At 41.0% G+C, this 17,462-nt stretch overlaps 1 protein-coding gene across 2 annotated transcripts in view; it reads left to right on the top strand.

Annotated features, from left to right (window-relative positions):
* Positions 1-1,990: 1,990 nt before the first annotated feature.
* The window catches only part of LOC134226420 (probable E3 ubiquitin-protein ligase HERC2), a 69,886-nt gene continuing 54,414 nt past the window's right edge, over positions 1,991-17,462 (top strand). For both annotated transcript variants that reach the window (XR_009983473.1, XM_062707188.1), the window contains exon 1: positions 1,991-2,839. Coding sequence is in view for 1 of the 2 variants with exons in the window: in XM_062707188.1 (XP_062563172.1) it covers positions 2,389-2,839 (451 nt within the window). In the remaining variant the exon portion in view is untranslated. The remainder of the gene's footprint in view (positions 2,840-17,462) is intronic.

The following is a 17,462-nucleotide window of genomic DNA, read 5'->3' on the forward strand; positions in this document are numbered from 1 at the left end:
ATACGCCGAAGTTGTATAAAACCCATCTCTTGCGAGCTGAAATTTATTGCAAAAAGAAGATATGTATGCATTTGATATTGTCCATTTAATTTAAACATAAATAAAAAGGGTTAATCATACGTAGTTGGCTAGAATTGAATGTAGACTTAAGATGAGGCTAATCTTATTTTTAAATGTTCTTAGACAAATCTCATATTACTTATCGTCATAGTCAACAATTTTGTATAGAATTCTAATAGCTATAACAAAAAAAATCTTTTTTTTATCACTGACGATGCCTTGGAAGTTGAGAAATATGTATTTGATGATATGTTATACAAAGAATTCTGTTTTTCACACGATTTTGTTTCGGTTGGATTTTTGATAGAGTGGCTTTAATTTATGACCAAAATCCATGCAACATGTTCTTAAAACCGCTAATAATGCAGAAAAAAGTCAGATGATTATTTATATACGATAATCATTTTAGATGGGGATACAACTTAGAAAATTTACAACGTGTTGAAACAGAATCCTGTGAATTCCTTCGATATATATCAGTTACGTCTTAAAAAGGGCGTAACTCCAAAACGGGCCCTACGATTTTTTTCAAATTTCGGCCAGAGATGCAGTATAGCCCCAGAATTCAGCTCCGCGGGTATTAGTTTTGATGGAGAATTTTTTTTGTTAATAACGGTCAGGGGAGCACCGTGCCGCCATTTCAAATACTTTCACGCTCGTTCGGCTGAACTCAATTTTGAGTCGCTTTAACTCAAAATAATAAGTTCTTCAGAGACGTCAAACGCTGAGTAACTGAGAATTATTATTTTGAGTTAGTTTGACTCATTCTGTATAAATCGAAGCAGAACTAGAAAATGAGTTCAGAGTGAAAATTTCAAGAAGTCCAACGGTCGCTGATAGAACTTCAGGTAAGTTTTAATAACCTAAAGTCTCAACTAAATTTGATATTTGGCCCTTTTTTCGTTGCAGTACTAAAATCATTAAGCAACAATCCAGAGCTCGATCCAAAGTAACTATGAAGTATGTACAACTATTTAGTCAAAGTTCTCAGGTCAAGGTAACCCGCATTTCTTGTTTCCATATGAATTAATTTATCAAGTATTTTAAAGATTGCAGTTCCGGGACTTTGGCGACGCCCTCATACACTATACGTCACATATCAGCATCAGTGATCGAAATTACGACACACAGATGCTGTTCAATGTAGATATGAAGGTATAAAGGAGGTTTGAGCAGAGGTCCACGGTTAGAACGATCTTTCAGCAGCCCGCAGCAGCCATTTAAGGAACGTTTTTAATATTGTTTTTGTATATAATGTATATTTTAATTTATATTGGATAATAAATGTATGTGCTCTGTTTCTGAATTATTTCTTTTTTTGACTGAGCAAGATTGTTTTTCTCGATTTGACAAACTCAAAATCCTACACTGCCAAAAATATCTATATAAGATATATGTGTCGCCGTTATAATTTTTTGCAATAGCTCCACCCTAATATAATCGATATAGAACCATACACATAAATTAAATAATTGCTAATTAGAGACCACACATAGAGTTTATTTGGATACATATTTTATTAGTAGTTCGCGTAGAGAATGGTTATGTATGCGCTTATATACATCATAAGTTAAATCTATGGATTTTTGCCAATAAATATGTGTGGATTTTTAGTAGTGTATATATTAGTTTTTGTGAATTTGAGTTGAAGCAACTCAAAATAAAATATCTTCTTCCGTTACTCAAAATTGAGTTCGATGGCCTTAACTCAATTTTGTCTTGAGCCAGTTTTTACGATTTTGAGTTAAACTGACCCAAATTTGAGTTCAGCCGGGCGAGCGTTTTGTCATCTATCCAATCAGCTGATCGCTAATACCAACCAAACAAACACCCCTCGATTGCCGGCAATCGTCAATAAATAATGCCCCCACCAAAAGAAACAGTGCGCACTTTCAGACTTCACTGCTCGCAGTGTCAAACTTGGAAAATTTGGAAAATTGCGAAAGGAAACGAGAGGTGAAAAAACTTTCAACGATTGCGAAAAATCGAAAATTATCCCGGAAAAGTGCCGTTATTTGGAGTGTATTCGGTCGCAAACGGAAGTCCGCGTGCTTCTGCACCCGCGGAAAGTGGAATCCGGAGCGAAACCATGGAATCCAAACGGAAAAGTGAAATTTTCTTTTCGTCATTGTAGAGGGTGCGGAAATTGTGTTACCTCTCTTGTCCTCCCATTTTTTACCATAAGCCACCGTCAATAGCTTCATCATCATCATCATAGAAGAAAATAGCGGAAAATAGTGCAATAACGAAAATAGCAATTAGTGGATAAGGAGTGTGGGGCTTTATTTTTTGCGTAAGTGCTTCGCTAAGTGTGGTTGAAGAGTGGCAATGAGTAGTTTCGGGACGTCCAGTGGTTCCGACTTGCACTTTAGAGCACTTCCGTATCTGGACAAAAAGTGGATCAAGGCCGACGTCGGAACGGCCCTGCGTTGTTCGGAGGATTTAGCGAATTTGTGGAATCATCTGATCCAGGATGAGGAAGTGGTCACTTGTAAGCCCCAGATTTCGGTTAACGCCTGTGGCGATGTGGCGTACGCTCGTCCGGATGGGAAGTACTACTGCGGGCAGCAGGCATTGAGTTGTGCCTGTTGCAAGGGGGTTTGTAGTGCGACCTCTAGCTGTTGCTGTTCGGGGTGTCAGATTTTGGAGGTGGATGAGGGGCCGGTGAAGAAATCATCCGGCTCGGGTGCGAGTCCCCAGCAGCAGCAGAATCAGAACCAGCATGATGTGGGGTGCTCCGGGACCATTCTGGATTCGTGGCTGTGGAGTCCCATACCAAGTAGGTTCATATGATTTGCGTAATTCCAGCTCAAAATTTGTATTAGATATCTATAAAATAATTATTATTTATATTCTTTATTGCTTATATTCTGTCTTTCGAATAAAGAATCAAAATGCAAATTTATAACTATTTATTAAATGAAACAAAATTTATTCTTCACAAAAAGTGGCATATAATTTCAAATTTTGGTATATCTTCAGAGAAATTATGCGATATTCTACCCTTTATAAAGTCTAGGCAGGACGGCTTGTTCCTTCAGGATCGCTTCTATTTGCGGATGAACATGTATTAGTTAACCTTCTATTTCTCGAGCTATACGTTTTCAATTGTTCGCCTTCACCAGAATTGCGTTGCGTAGATTGCATCCTGATAATAGCTGTCATGTATATTCTTTAACTTTCTTACCACAATTGCTTATGGATTTCTATTTTATCTGCACAGGCCACTCTATATCTCAATATGTAAAAATAGGTATGATAACGACTTGTACCAGTTTACAACAAGTGGTTAACGAGAGCACCGGTTCAAAACGCCAGAAGGTCCTTAGTATATTGTATGCCTTTTGCGCAACACTGTTTACTTGGTATGACCAGGTCATGTTTTTGTCCATTTGGAGACCGAGGTTAGTAACATGGTCAAATAATGGAACAACTTCATCACTGAAAACAATTTTCGTTTCCGGTAAGACTGGTCCCGATCGATTGAAGATAATGGCTTGGGTTTTTTCGGGTTCGGGTCCAGACTATTTACTTTAGCCCAACAAGTGATTGCTCTAAGATCACTGTTGCTATTTCTAATTAGCCCATCCACGTCAGCAATCGGCCCCGAAATATAAAACTGCAGATCGTCTGCGTAGGGATGATAATTGCAAGTTGGAAGGCTATTAATATACAAGCTGTACAAGAGTACACATAGGCATGAGCCTTGTGATTCTGCGTACGGTCGCACGTTGCCCTGCTGCACCGACTGATTTCGGTGTTCGATGCGTCCTGATTCCAACAGCTTCTGAGCGAACTCCTGGGTGTTGATGCCTGATCTGTTGGGGAAAGGATTCGGCATACTTTGGAACTCCTTTACTAATCATTTCAAGCATAATTTTTCATAACGACGTATGTAACAAAAGTAAACAAAACGGGGTTTTTAATACAACGTGACAATCACACGCGGCTTTATATAATACGCATCGATTTTAGATCTAAAAATTCTTTAATTTAATCTTTTTGCGAATCGACGTATGTAAAAATTTCTATTTTTGAAGTCTCACTGTTACATACGTCGCTTTAACATATGGGAACTAAGAGCGACCTATGTAACAAAAAAATCAAAACAAAACAAAACTGCAGTTGCGTCAATCGTGCACTATGGAAAACCGACCAATGTACACCGACGTACGTGTAGCATACCGGTGTATGTACAATTTTATCGTTTTTCACAATGAATTTGAATGAACTGAGCTTTACTGTGAAGCACGCTTATTACGTGTCTTGTAATGATGCATGCCAGCGGAAAAAAGTATTGAAAAAAGATTTAGTTTTAAAACAGTTTTAGAAAAAGTTTTGCCAACTTTCAGCAAAGGATTTCTCGAATCCTCATATTTGTTACATACGTCGTTATGGAAAATTATGCTTGATTTAGTCAGATTTTGGGTAGGGGATCCCACTGATGAAACTATCTCTCGCATCTCAGTCTCTGTTGGTGCATCTTTGGTAGTCCTTTAATCCTTAGTAGCACCGGATTTTCTGTCTTCACTCTAGCTTCCCTGATGATCGTCTTACACTCCTTTATCGTTTGCTGCGGATCTCCAGGAAATCCAGGAGGAGATTGACCGGCTGAAGAACAACAAAGGCCCTGGGGCTGACCAACTGCCAGTAAAGCTATTTAAACACGGTGGTAAGGCACTGGCTAGAGCGCTGCACTGGGTTATTATTATTATGATCAACCAAATCAAATGTGTTAACGGGCATGGTGGTCATATGGCCTATTACGCAGAAGGTCGTGGGTTCAATCCCAGGCCCGTTCTATTTCTATCTTCTACCTTACATCTTGACTAGTTCTGGCGGTTCGATATCTGAGCGGCAAAGCTCGTTTCTGACGTCCACTTTACATATACCACCTTTCCATCACTACCACATTAGCAACAACCCGTTAACCAAGATGAACCTATGCCATGAAAACCCCTAGATTTCAATAAAATTCCGCATGAACTCGTGGCGAGTCCAGAGGCGTTTTCGGCTTACAGTGGGCGAGTGACTCGTCATCAATTCCTTCCCATCCTCGATAGACCATGAGAACGTGATCAGCGCCGTTGTCGACCATTTAAAATACAAGAGCTCTCGGACTGCGTACATTGAGGTTGGAGAGCAAATCCCATGCTTCTATCCATTGGTTTCCTGTGTAATTACGATTGTTCTGGTCAATCACGGAGTAGGAACTACAAAATGCACGGTCATCATACCCATCATCATCATAGTGGATCACTTTTTAGTGACTTTTTTCACTTTTTTCGAGTCAGTCACTAAAAAGCCTCAGTCACTAAAGTCACTTTTTCTCGAAAAAAGTCACTATTTTTAACAATTTTGACTATGTTTCGTGAGCATCGTCGTGGAATGAGAAAAAATGTTTAAAAATTTACGCTAGACGGGTGCTTACTGAGGGTCGTCCCATCGAAGGGAAAGTGGTTACCTCCAATACATTTTCCAAATCAATATCATTCACATAATGTACATATTCACATACCTATGAGCTTTCAGAACATTGTAAATTAATGTCCAAGTCGGGTGGTTTAATCCCCGGAATAAAGGCAATTAACTTTGATTGAACCCAAAATTATTTATTTTAATTAAAATGGAGAAATTCGCATCTCTGATTGATACTGCAATGGACTTGCCAAGATTTCTGTCAAGGTTGTTGAAGATCACACATTTTTGCCGGGATATTAGTATTTAAGTCCTGAGAAAATTCTTTAGGTTTTGAAATTATTTTTGGGTTTCAGATTTATAAACTATGTGAGTTAAATTAAACCTATGTCTGAAAAATTATATAAATTTCTGTTAAAAAAAACTATTTTTACACAAGGTAAGATTTTTCGAATAAGTTCGAACCCATAATAAACATTATTGCACATTATTCTGTATGACTTGCTTCAAAGTTGTGCTTTTCCAGTGGTGAAGGGGGTGGAAAAAATATAAAAAAGAATCAAATTAAACAAACTTATCAGATTTCACTTGTCTAAAGACGAACTATTCCATTTATTTCTATCACTTTGTAAACTTTGATCAGTGTCTCATAGTTGACTCGACTTGACAGACTAAAGACGTCTTTACTCTTGAGGTCGAAATACGTATACTTGTGAAGATTGCAAAGTAATGGAATTAAATGGTGCATGAAAAGTGAAGACATTCCATTAAATAAGCACACAATTTCCATTTTGATAAGAAAATTATTTTGAGCTTTTTAGTGGAATGTCTTCACTTGTCATAAGACCCTTCCCCTCGGATATGTTACCTTGCCGCGGTGGGTCGGCTTACGCCATTAGCACTGATATGGCAACCAAATGCATATCCTGTCGTGGTGGTATCACATGTTGACTATTTTTATTTGGTGCCGCGTTACATATCTGGCATTGACGCACTAATTTACGGCATTTACATGTGATCCAACGGATCTCGTGTCTTGGAGCCTTGAATGGTAGTGCAGTCATGCAGAGGCCTTTTTCATCAGTGATAATGATGTGAGTTCTCTTCTTTTCGGCAATACTTTTCTGATGCGTTCCATGTGACGATGACTCGTAGCCACGCTTACATTTAGCTAGCTAGGCATTTATTAAAAAAAACTAAGTATTCAAGACATTCGTAGGGAATCGACTGCTGGATTCACTGAGTAGAAGTTTTTTCAAAACTAGGAACGTGGTGCCAGTTTTATTTTGTTATGCCTCACTTCGAAGAGCAATAATAAAAAATACCGCAAATTATAATGATGGTATATGAACAATCTTATGCCGGCTTCATTCACGATAATTTTTACTAATAGTAGGGAATAGGCGTGATGAAGCTTTACTTTGCCACCGAAAAGTGAATCCTATAGCTGACTCATAACTGATCATTAGTACATGATAGATAATGACAGTTAGTTTGGAAACGATCAAGCTACTTATTAGAACATAATAATAGTAATACCTTGACAAAGGAATAACAAAAAAATAGACTAAATGCACGAGCAGTTTCCACTTTTTACAAGACATAACTTACATTGTGTTTGATAGTATTGCCACAGGAAGAACCAATAACTTAGGCAAACAAAGTAATTCAAGGAACGCATACTTCATACCTTCTGACCATAAAGACAAAAATGACATAGTACAGACCAATCTGTATGATTCGGCAATTGAGCCTCCAAAATAAACAAAAGATTTAAAAAAATTCTATATGATTAGGAATGAGATAATGGGAGAGAGTATCTATTAGAGTTGTAAATGTAATGTCTTTTGAGCCAGTTCAACAGTGTCTTAATGGACGACATGATCCTTGTACGGCTGGAAAACTGCTTCAAAAGTTATTAACTTGTCATTTTTTATAAATCGGGGATTGAACACTTTCTTATACTTGATAAAAAAACTTCCGACTCAGTTTCTTCGATGAAGCATTGGGCAACATGTTCCATGTGAGTTGAAAAAACTGCTTCGGTCGATTTCGAGCGCGTACAATGACAATAGACGTCTAAATAGCATAAAAACTGACAAAATAGTTTGACTCTGACAAGAAAATGACAAAAATTACTTTAAACTATAACGATGTTAGTTAGCATGAGACCTGTCTGACTATTTATGAACGTAATTCCCTCTGATTCAGTTGCAACAGCGTCTTCTTGGACGACATGTTCCGTGTACGGCTGGCAAACTGCTTCGAAAGGAATTATGCAACGGTATCATCAAAGGCCTGGTGCAGAGGTTTCTACTCTATTCAGAGTCCCGCCAGTAAACCTCCAAAAAAAAAAAAAAAAAAAAAAAATGTCTTCACTTGTCATAAGACGAGTTAATACAATCCCATTGAATTCCACCACTTAATTGTATCTTGACAGATACGTATTTCGACCTCAACAGTAAGGCCTTAAGTCGAGTCAAGTACGAGACACTGAAGACGGCCTTACTGTTGAGGTCGAAATACGTATCTGTCAAGATACAATTAAGTAGTGGAATTCAATGGGATTGTATTAACTCGTCTTATGACAAGTGAAGGGGACACAATTTCCTTTTCATCAGATTTCTTGAATAATGTTTTGACAATTATTTTTTTTAAAATTTATTGCCCCTTCAAATTGAAATTTTCGACCAAAAGATATTATATTAGGGGGAGACATAATTTTCAAAAATTATTTTTATCGGCCTTATTAACTTGAAACAAAGTCCATTTTGTCACTGCAAATGAAATTAAAAGTCACTATTTGGTCACTTTTTCTGCAGCTGAAAGTCACTATTTGGTCCCTTTGTTCACCAGTGTTGGTCACTAAAGTCACTATTTTGAGCAGCATTGATCGCTACCAGCCCTGCCATGATCAATCAAATCAAATGTGGATCTGGTAGCGATATATTAAATTAGGGAAATATGCACCCAAAAAGTTCCAAGTGTGTTGTGGAAATCGTGAGGTTATTTCCGATTCATGCCAACTATGATCTTTTTCTGCACGAATTTTGTCAAAATGCGAAAGGCGAACCTCAAGTAAAGAGTACAGAATTTAGGAGTTTTGGTACCAGAACCACGTAGTCTGCTGGTGAGCGTTGATACCCGCCGGTGTCTTCAGTTTCATCACATGACAATGATGTTTGATGTTTCTCAACGTCAGGGAGAATAATGAGCAATAAGGGCGTCGATGTTTAATGGTTGTTAAATCTGTTTATGATTGTTAAATCCGCCTTGCGACCTTTCGGGTTAAGTTTCGAAAAAAAAAATTGTGGAAGTGATTATATTCAGAAAAGATACGCAAAAAACTAGTGTGGAGGTGAACAAATTGGTCGGATTTTTAAAATCTAAAACAAAATAAAACAAACTAATTAGATTTAAAAGATTTTTTAACTCGAGATTATTTGGCCACCCATTTTTAATTAACTTTAACACTAAAGTCTGCCATTTAGAAATTAAAGTTTATTAGAATTTTTGGATTTCTAATAAGATACCATGGTTTTATTGGATTTTCAAAATTTTCCTCATAATGCCACGTCAAAAACTTCATTTAAATTTGTTATTAAATCATAGTTCAATAACAGGTGAAATCGTATTTAAAACATTTCTTTATTATTTTAATTACTTTGTATTTTTTCCAACAAATGGTCATAACCATTATTTATAAGCTTTGTGAGTCCAAATAGTCTAGGAATCAATTAGATAAATTTATATAATTCTTTAGCTGTAACTTTGAGCTCATATTAAACAACAAATGTCCACACAATTTTGCGATACAAATCGTAACTCTCTACCCGTTCACGTGACGCCGGGTAGATACCTTCTCGTGGTGTGTTATTTAATATGAGGTACCATGGTCACATTGCTAGCTTCTGGCTGATCCAACGAATCTCATCCTCAATATCCAACTCCGTGGTACCCTTGAGAATGTTGCAGACGCTGGACTCTTGCTTCCATCCTCTCCCTTCTTACGGTGAAGATGGGCGTGGCCAGTAGCAGTAATCATCATGCTTTTGTTGTTTTTGCCTTTTCTTGATTTATTATAGCATTCTACATTAGGATTTCAAAAATAACACACTAGGTTGCAATCTACGAATTATACCGTAACAATGCTATTCGGTCACTTTTTTCTGCAATTGAAAAGTCACTATTTGGTCACTTTTTTTGTCATCGTTGGTCACTAAAGTCACTATTTTGAACGGCATTCATCGCTACCAGCCCTGAAGGTGTCATGTGTCCCATCTACAAAAAGGGCGATAAGCTGGATTGTAGCAACTACCACGCAAACACATTGCTGAACGCCGCCGCCTACAAGGTACTTATGCCGTCGACTAACACCAAATGCAAGAGCGTTCGTGTGGCAGTACCAGGCGGGTTTTATGGGCGAACGATCCACCACGGTCCAGGTGTTCGCCATTCGCCAAGTACTGCAGAAATGCCGCGAATACAACGTGCCCATCGACTTCAAAGCCGCATATGATACAATCGATCGGGACCAGCTATGGCAGCTAATGCACGAACACGGATTTCCGGATAAACTGACATGGTTGATCAAGGCGATCAAGGTGATGTGCGTAGTTCGAGTTGGAGGGGCATTCTCGAGTCCCTTTGAAATGCGCAGAGGTTTACGGCAAGGTGATGGTCTTTCATGTCTGCTATTCCTCATCGCTTTGGAAGAGGTAATACGAAGAGCAGGGATTAACACGAGTGGTACAATTTTCAATAAGCTATCCAGCTATTTGGCTCCGCCGACGACACGTAATTTTGAGAAGATGGAGGACATACCGACCAACCCACTTTCAGTTTAGCCCTATCCATTACCTTTTTGGTCTTTTTGAAGACTGAATAGGGAAGCTAGACGGATCGGACTAGTCATCAACACTTCGAAGACGAAGTACATGATAGGAAGAGGTTCAGCTACGTTCAGCTACGGTACAGGGTGCTGTGTGCTTCATTGCAGGAGGAGCGATTCCTGGTGCATGGACGGTGGATGGCGGTTGCACATGCCACATGACCAACGACGGTGGTTTTTTCAACGAATTGAAAAGAGATGTGGTCATCGAAGTTACACTAGCTGATGGTACCACAACTAAGTCAGCTGGAAGTGGCAATGGCGTGCTAATCGCCGTGAGTAATAAAGGTAATCGAATAGCGATCAGGTTGGAGAATGTTTTATGCGTGCCGTCTCTCGAAGGCGGTTTGACATCAGTTCGGAAACTGGCTTTGAAAGGATTTGCAGTGGTGTTCAAAGGGGAGATTTTAGCGGATAACGGAGCTGTGATAGCGGTAGGAGAAACGGTTGGTGCAGTGCATAGCAGTGACAAGTGCAAAACACAATGGCCAATCCCAACACATCTGGCACAGGAGGTTTGGCCACCGAGATCCAAGTGTCATAAGTGTCATAAAACGAACGAGCTGGCGAGTGGATTCAATGTCAAGGACTGTGGTGAAAAGATCGTTTGTGAATGTTGTCTTCAAGGAAAGTTGGCACGTAGTCCATTCCATCCTGTGACCGATCAAAGTTCTAAGAAACCTCTGGATCTGATTCACAGTGATCTCTGCGGACCGATGGAACATCAGACACCGAGTGGGTACCAGGTACCTAATGACCATAATCGATGACTATAGCAGATTTTGCGTGGTGAACCTCCTAAAATCGAAGGCTGAGGCAGCAGAAAAGATTCGTGAGTACGTGCGTTGGACTGAAAACATTTTCGGTCGGAAGCCTCGGGCCATCAGATCAGACGGCGGAGGGGAATATACCGGGAACGAGTTGCTCCATTTCTACAAAACAGAAGGCATCGAACCACAGTACGCGGTTCCCTACTACCCCCAACAAAATGGGGTAGCGGAACGGAAAAATCGTTCACTTCAGGAAATGGCCAATTGTATGTTATTGGATGCTAATTTGCCGAAGCAATATTGGGAAGAAGCAGTATTAATTGCTGCTTATATCCAAAACAGAATGCCATCCCGCGCCATTGATCGTACTCCACACGAATTATGGACATGTTCAATACCGGATTTCGCTAAATTCCGAGTATTCGGGTGTCATGCATACGTCCATGTTCCAAGCAACAAAAGGAAGAAATTTGACCCTAAAGCAAAGAAGCTCGTATTCGTTGGTTACTCGGATCACCAAAAAAGGATTTCGTTTTCTTGACCGTGACACCGACCGAATTGTGATCAGTCGTGATGCACGATTCATGGAACTGGTCGAAGGATCGACACCATCAAATAGCGAGGCTCAGCAGCTGCGAAATGATAACCCGGAGGCAGCTGATAATGAGTGTGAAGTGATACTAAAGTGTATGAAGAAGCTAATGATACAGATGAGAGTGAATTTCCGGGTTTTGAAGAGGACAATGAAGAAGATAATCTTGCAAGTGTTGAATATATAGAAGAAGTTGAATATAAGAAGATCTGATCGACAAACTCGCGGAGTTCCACCGAAACGTTTTGGAAACTATGTAGTTGGACTTGTAAACCATAATAAAGAGCCGGACGATTTCCGACAGGCATTAGCATTGCCAGAGTGGAATAGTGCTATGAAAGATAAAATGAAAGCCCATGCAGTGAATGGACATGGAAACTAGTGAGTTTGCCGATTGGAAAGAAACTGATTGGTGTGAAATGGGGTTTTAAACTCAAACGTGATGAGACTGGTAAAGCCCGAATCATAGCACAAGGCTACACACAGAAGTTTGGTGTAGATTTCACCGATGTGTTCGCTCCGGTGACGCGACAAACAACGCTACGCGCATTACTTGCTGTTGCTGGAAAGAGAAAATTGTTTCTAAAGCAGTATGATGTGAAAACTGCTTATTTGAATCGTCGACGAAGAACTGTACATGCGTCAACCACCAGGATTTGCTGCAAGCGGACAGGAGGAGTTAGTGTGTCGGTTAAAGAAAAGTATATACGGCCTGCGACAATCAGCAAGGTGCTGGAACAGAGTGTTAGATGATGTACTTCATGAACTTTGTTTCCTGCAGTGTGATTCAGACCCATGTCTATATATTCGGCGAGATGGATCTGATACAGTATACCTACTTGTGTAGGATCACCTGATCATTGGATGCATGAACGAAGCTGAAATTGATCGAGTGTTCAGCTTTTTTCGCGACCGATTCGAAATTACTGATCTCGGTCCGGTGAGATTCTTCCTAGGATTCCAAATAGATCGCACAAACGGATGTTTTTCTCTACAGCTCACTTCGTACATCGAGCAATTAGTTTCTAAGTTCGGTATGAAGGATTCGGCACCAGTAAGAAATCCAATGAATCCAGGTTATGCGACGGTGAATAACGACAGCAAGCAATTTTTAGAAATAGCTCGATATCGCAGTCTTGTAGGGGGATTACTCTATCTAGCTGTAAAAGCTCGTCCTGATGTATCCATCAGCGTAGGAATCTTGGGTAGAAAGGTGAAAGACCCAAACCAGAATGACTGGGCAGCCGCTAAACGCGTACTCCAATACTTGAATACAACGAAGTACAGGAAACTACGATTCGGTCCTGGGCAAGGCTGGAAGTTGCTAGGTTATTTGGACTCAGATTGGGCGGGCGATCAACGCACAGGAAAGTCTACCTCTGGAAATGTTTTCTTCTTCGGAGAAGGCCCTATCAGTTGGACTAGTAACAACCAGGAGTCTGTGGCGCTTTCCTCGCTTGAAGCAGAATATAACGCGCTAGCCATTGCGTGTAAAGAAGCCATTTGGATCAGAAGGCTGTTACATGACCTGGGTGAATGCCAAGATGAACTATCTTCGAGGACAACCAAGGCTGCATATGGTTTGCCAAGGCGGAACGTATAAGTGACCGAGTGAAGCATATAGAAACTAAAGGTCATTTCATCAAAGAGTTGTGCGAGCGTAAAATCATCGTATTGGCTTATTGCCCTTCAAGTGAAATGGTTGACGATGCCTTAACAAAACCATTGGGACCATTGTTACACAACAAATTCGTTGAGCGAATCGGACTTACGGCTTAGTGGTAATTCAGGAGGAGTGTGGAAATGGAATGACCACTAAGTCACCCCTCGCTCTGTAAAACACATCGCATTGTTATACTTTATTTGTCTTGAGCCATACTTGTAGTAATACACAGTGGCGTTACCCTAACCTCAATCTACCTGTGCACTGGACTTAAATTTAAGGAATTTTCGTGCGAAAATGTATAGAATAACTAGATTTTGATTAGTTTAAACAACTCTGATAATTTTATTTTTCCTTTGGACTGCAGAAACATCAAAGTTTTCATTTTTTGTGTCAGTGCACAGGTAAAAAGTGAGGTTACGCGACGCCACTGGTAATACATAAGTTAGTTATCAATAAATCGTCATAAAGGAAGGTTTTGTTCGTCTCTTTTATTCTCCACGCGTCTCGAGTTTCTGTTTGCTTTTCCAGTAGTAAAGTTCGTTTCCCGGGTGAATTCCTGTTCTTTGCTCATCAATTCATTGTGTCTGTACTGGCGCTAAGAGACAATGTGCAGGGTTTACGATTTATATATGTCCAAATCTCATTTCTCCAAATCATTCTGGAGATCAGACCATCTGGTCTACCAAGGCAACTGGGCTCGAAACATAGCCAATAGCAATCCATTTACGATTTAGATATGTCCAAATCGGATATTCTAAGTTCTCCAAATAATTCCAGAATTCAGACCAATCTATTTATTTTATTTATTCAGACTAAGGCCGAAGTGGCCTGTGCGATATATAAGAGTCTTCTCCATTCGGCTCGGTCCATGGCTACACGTCGCCAACCACGCAGTCTACGGAGGGTCCGCAAGTCATCTTCCACCTGATCGATCCACCTTGCCCGCTGCGCACCTCGCCTTCTTGTACCCGTCGGATCGTTGACGAGAACCATGTTCACCGGGTTATTGTCCGACATTCTGGCTACGTGCCCGGCCCACCGCAGTCGTCCGATTTTCGCGGTGTGAACGATGGATGGTTCTCCCAACAGCTGATGCAACTCGTGGTTCATTCGCCTCCTCCACGTACCGTCCGCCATCTGCACCCCACCATAGATGGTACGCAGCACTTTCCTTTCGAAAACTGTTTTTTGCCTTTCTTGCGCGTTGGTCCTCCACGAGCATCGTCCAGGTCTCGTGTCCGTATAGGACTACCGGTCTAATGAGCGTTTTGTAGATTGTCAGTTTGGTACGGCGGCGAACTCTATTCGATCGGAGCGTCTTGCGGAGTCCAAAGTATGAACGATTTCCAGCCACTATACGTCTCCGAATTTCTCTGCTGGTATCATTTTCGGCAGTCACCAGTGAGCCCAAGTACACAAATTCTTCTACCACCTCGATTTCGTCACCACCGATGCCAACTCGCGGTGGGTGGCTCACATTATCTTCTCTTGAACCTCTTCCTATCATGTACTTCGTCTTCGACGTGTTGATGACTAGTCGGATTCGCTTGGCTTCCCTCTTCAGTCTGATGTAGGCTTCCTCCATCTTCTCAAAGTTACGTGCCATAATATCTATGTAATCGGCGAAGCCAAATAGCTGGACGTACTTATTAAAAATTGTACCACTCGTGTTAATCCCTGCTGTTTTTCGTATTACCCATTCCAAAGCGATGTTGAATAGCAGACACGAAAGACCATCACCTTGCCGTAACCCTCTGCGAGTTTCGAAGGGACTCGAGAATGCCCCTGAAACTCGAACTACGCACATCACCCGATCCATCGTCGCTTTGATCAACCGTGTCAGTTTATCTGGAAAACCGTGTTCGTGCATTAGCTGCCATAGCTGGTCCCGATCGATTGTATCATATGCGGCTTTGAAGTCGATGAATAGATGATGTGTGGGCACGTTGTATTCGCGGCACTTTTGCAGTACTTGGCGAATGGCGAACACCTGGTCCGTGGTGGAGCGTTCGCCCATAAAACCCGCCTGGTACTGCCCCACGAACTCCTTTGCAATTGGTGCTAGTCGACCGCATAAAATTTGGGAGAGTACCTTGTAGGCGGCGTTCACCAATGTGATTGCGCGGTAGTTGCTACAATCCAGCTTATCGCCCTTTTTGTAGATGGGACACACGACACCTTCCATCCACTCCTGCGGCAAAACTTCCTCCTCCCAAATCTTGGTAATGACCCAGTGCAGCGCTCTAGCCAGTGCCTCACCATCGTGTTTAAATAGCTCTCCTGGTATAACCGTCAGCCTTACTGACCTTCCCGGCTTAAAAGTGAGATGGCTTAAGCGCCACTCCCGAGGGAGGCCATCCACCAATATTTGGGTTGCCCGACAGTTGAGACCTTTCAGGGGAAGAAGGCTCAGTTTCTGAATTTGGTCCGGGAAGTAAGGTGGCTGACTGAAACTGTCCGCAAAAAGAAACGCTACTAATGCGATTTGTGAATAAAATGACTTAGAACACGATTGCAATTAACGGCCAGTGATGAATTATGTAGAGGGGGTTTTGTCATCACCGGCAAGTATCCCGAAATTCCCAATCGAATCGACCCGTGTCCGACTAAAAAGTTGCCCGGTTGGTTTCGGAGCCAACCTCCCCAGTAAAACAATTTCTACAACAAAAACTACAAACGGGACACGTGTGACATGAAAAACACTCAACTCATCTCACTTAATTGGGACCAACATTTATTGCGTGGATCTATTTGTCCGCTTTCTCATCTCTTATACTGTACAACGGAAATGTTTCGACATCACATACGCAACAAACGAGCTTTTATCCGAACAATTTTGAGCTTTATTTTTACTTTCTATCCTTCTACATCAGTGTTCATTTCTCTTTTCTCTTCTCTTGCTACTCTACTCTTGCTCTCTCTCAACCTTTCCCATTAGGTTCTGCAGCATGACGTCACGAATGAATTCGGTCCTCGTCGAATGAACTTTTTTGACAGTTCAGTAGTACTTTCCACTGACTCCGACAAGGATCGAGTTCGTGATTGGTTGGCTGCCCCCGAGTCCAACGCGAAGTACTACTAATCAGTCATCAGTTTGAGGTTAGATACAGACGCTGCAGAACCTAATGCTCTATCATGGTCCCTGTCTACCTATCGTGTGTGTGTGCTTGGCTTAGGTGTGCTTTACGAACAACGTGCTATTGAATCTCTCGTTCGCCCTGCGAACGCAACGATTCGATTCACGGAATGTTCAATTCACGGTCTTATAAAAACGGCCGTGCACGCCACGCAACGAAAGCTGTGTTGCGGCGTGAATTAACTTGTCATGCGCATGAATGTTAAAAGGGGTGGGTACTCAAAGACCTTCTTCGGTGACGATGATGACGCCGCCGGATGAACGGAAAGGGGGTAGCGGTGAATTCGCTGCTGCGCTCTCGTACGACGACGATGCTCTGTTGCCGCCGGGAGTAGGGGTCTGTTCACAAATTACGTAACGCTTTTGGGGGGAGGGGAGGTCCAACTTGTGTTATACTTTGTTACACTAAAAGGTGGGGGAGGGGGTGGGTACTACCAAATGTTACGCATAACGCGAATAAAAAATATTTTAAATGTTTTTAACACTGATTGAAGTAATTGCTGACATGTCATGAACAAGACGATAAATACGCATCAACCTCTTCAAAACCATACTAACCATAAATGTCTGTCTAGCTGGGCTATTTTGATGTTTTTTGCCTTTCTCGTACAACTAAGTTGTACCGAAAGGCTATCATTTCACTCCGAAAACGAACTTTTTATAGAGGGCTCTGAGACCCATAGTATTATATACCAATCGACTCAGCTCGACGAGCTGAGCACATGTCTGTCTGTCCGTGTGTATGTGTGTGTATGTGTGTGCACAAAAGCTATAAAAAAACATTAGACAACTTTTCGTATAGTAATCCTTAACCGATTTTCTCGCAACAAGTTTCATTCGACAGGGGACAAAGCCTTGTTGATCGCTATTGAATTTTATAACGATCGGTCATTGCGTTTAAAAGTTATGAAGAAAATGGTACATTAGAC

Source organism: Armigeres subalbatus, chromosome 3 (genome assembly GCF_024139115.2).
Source record: "Armigeres subalbatus isolate Guangzhou_Male chromosome 3, GZ_Asu_2, whole genome shotgun sequence".
NCBI lineage: Eukaryota > Metazoa > Arthropoda > Insecta > Diptera > Culicidae > Armigeres > Armigeres subalbatus.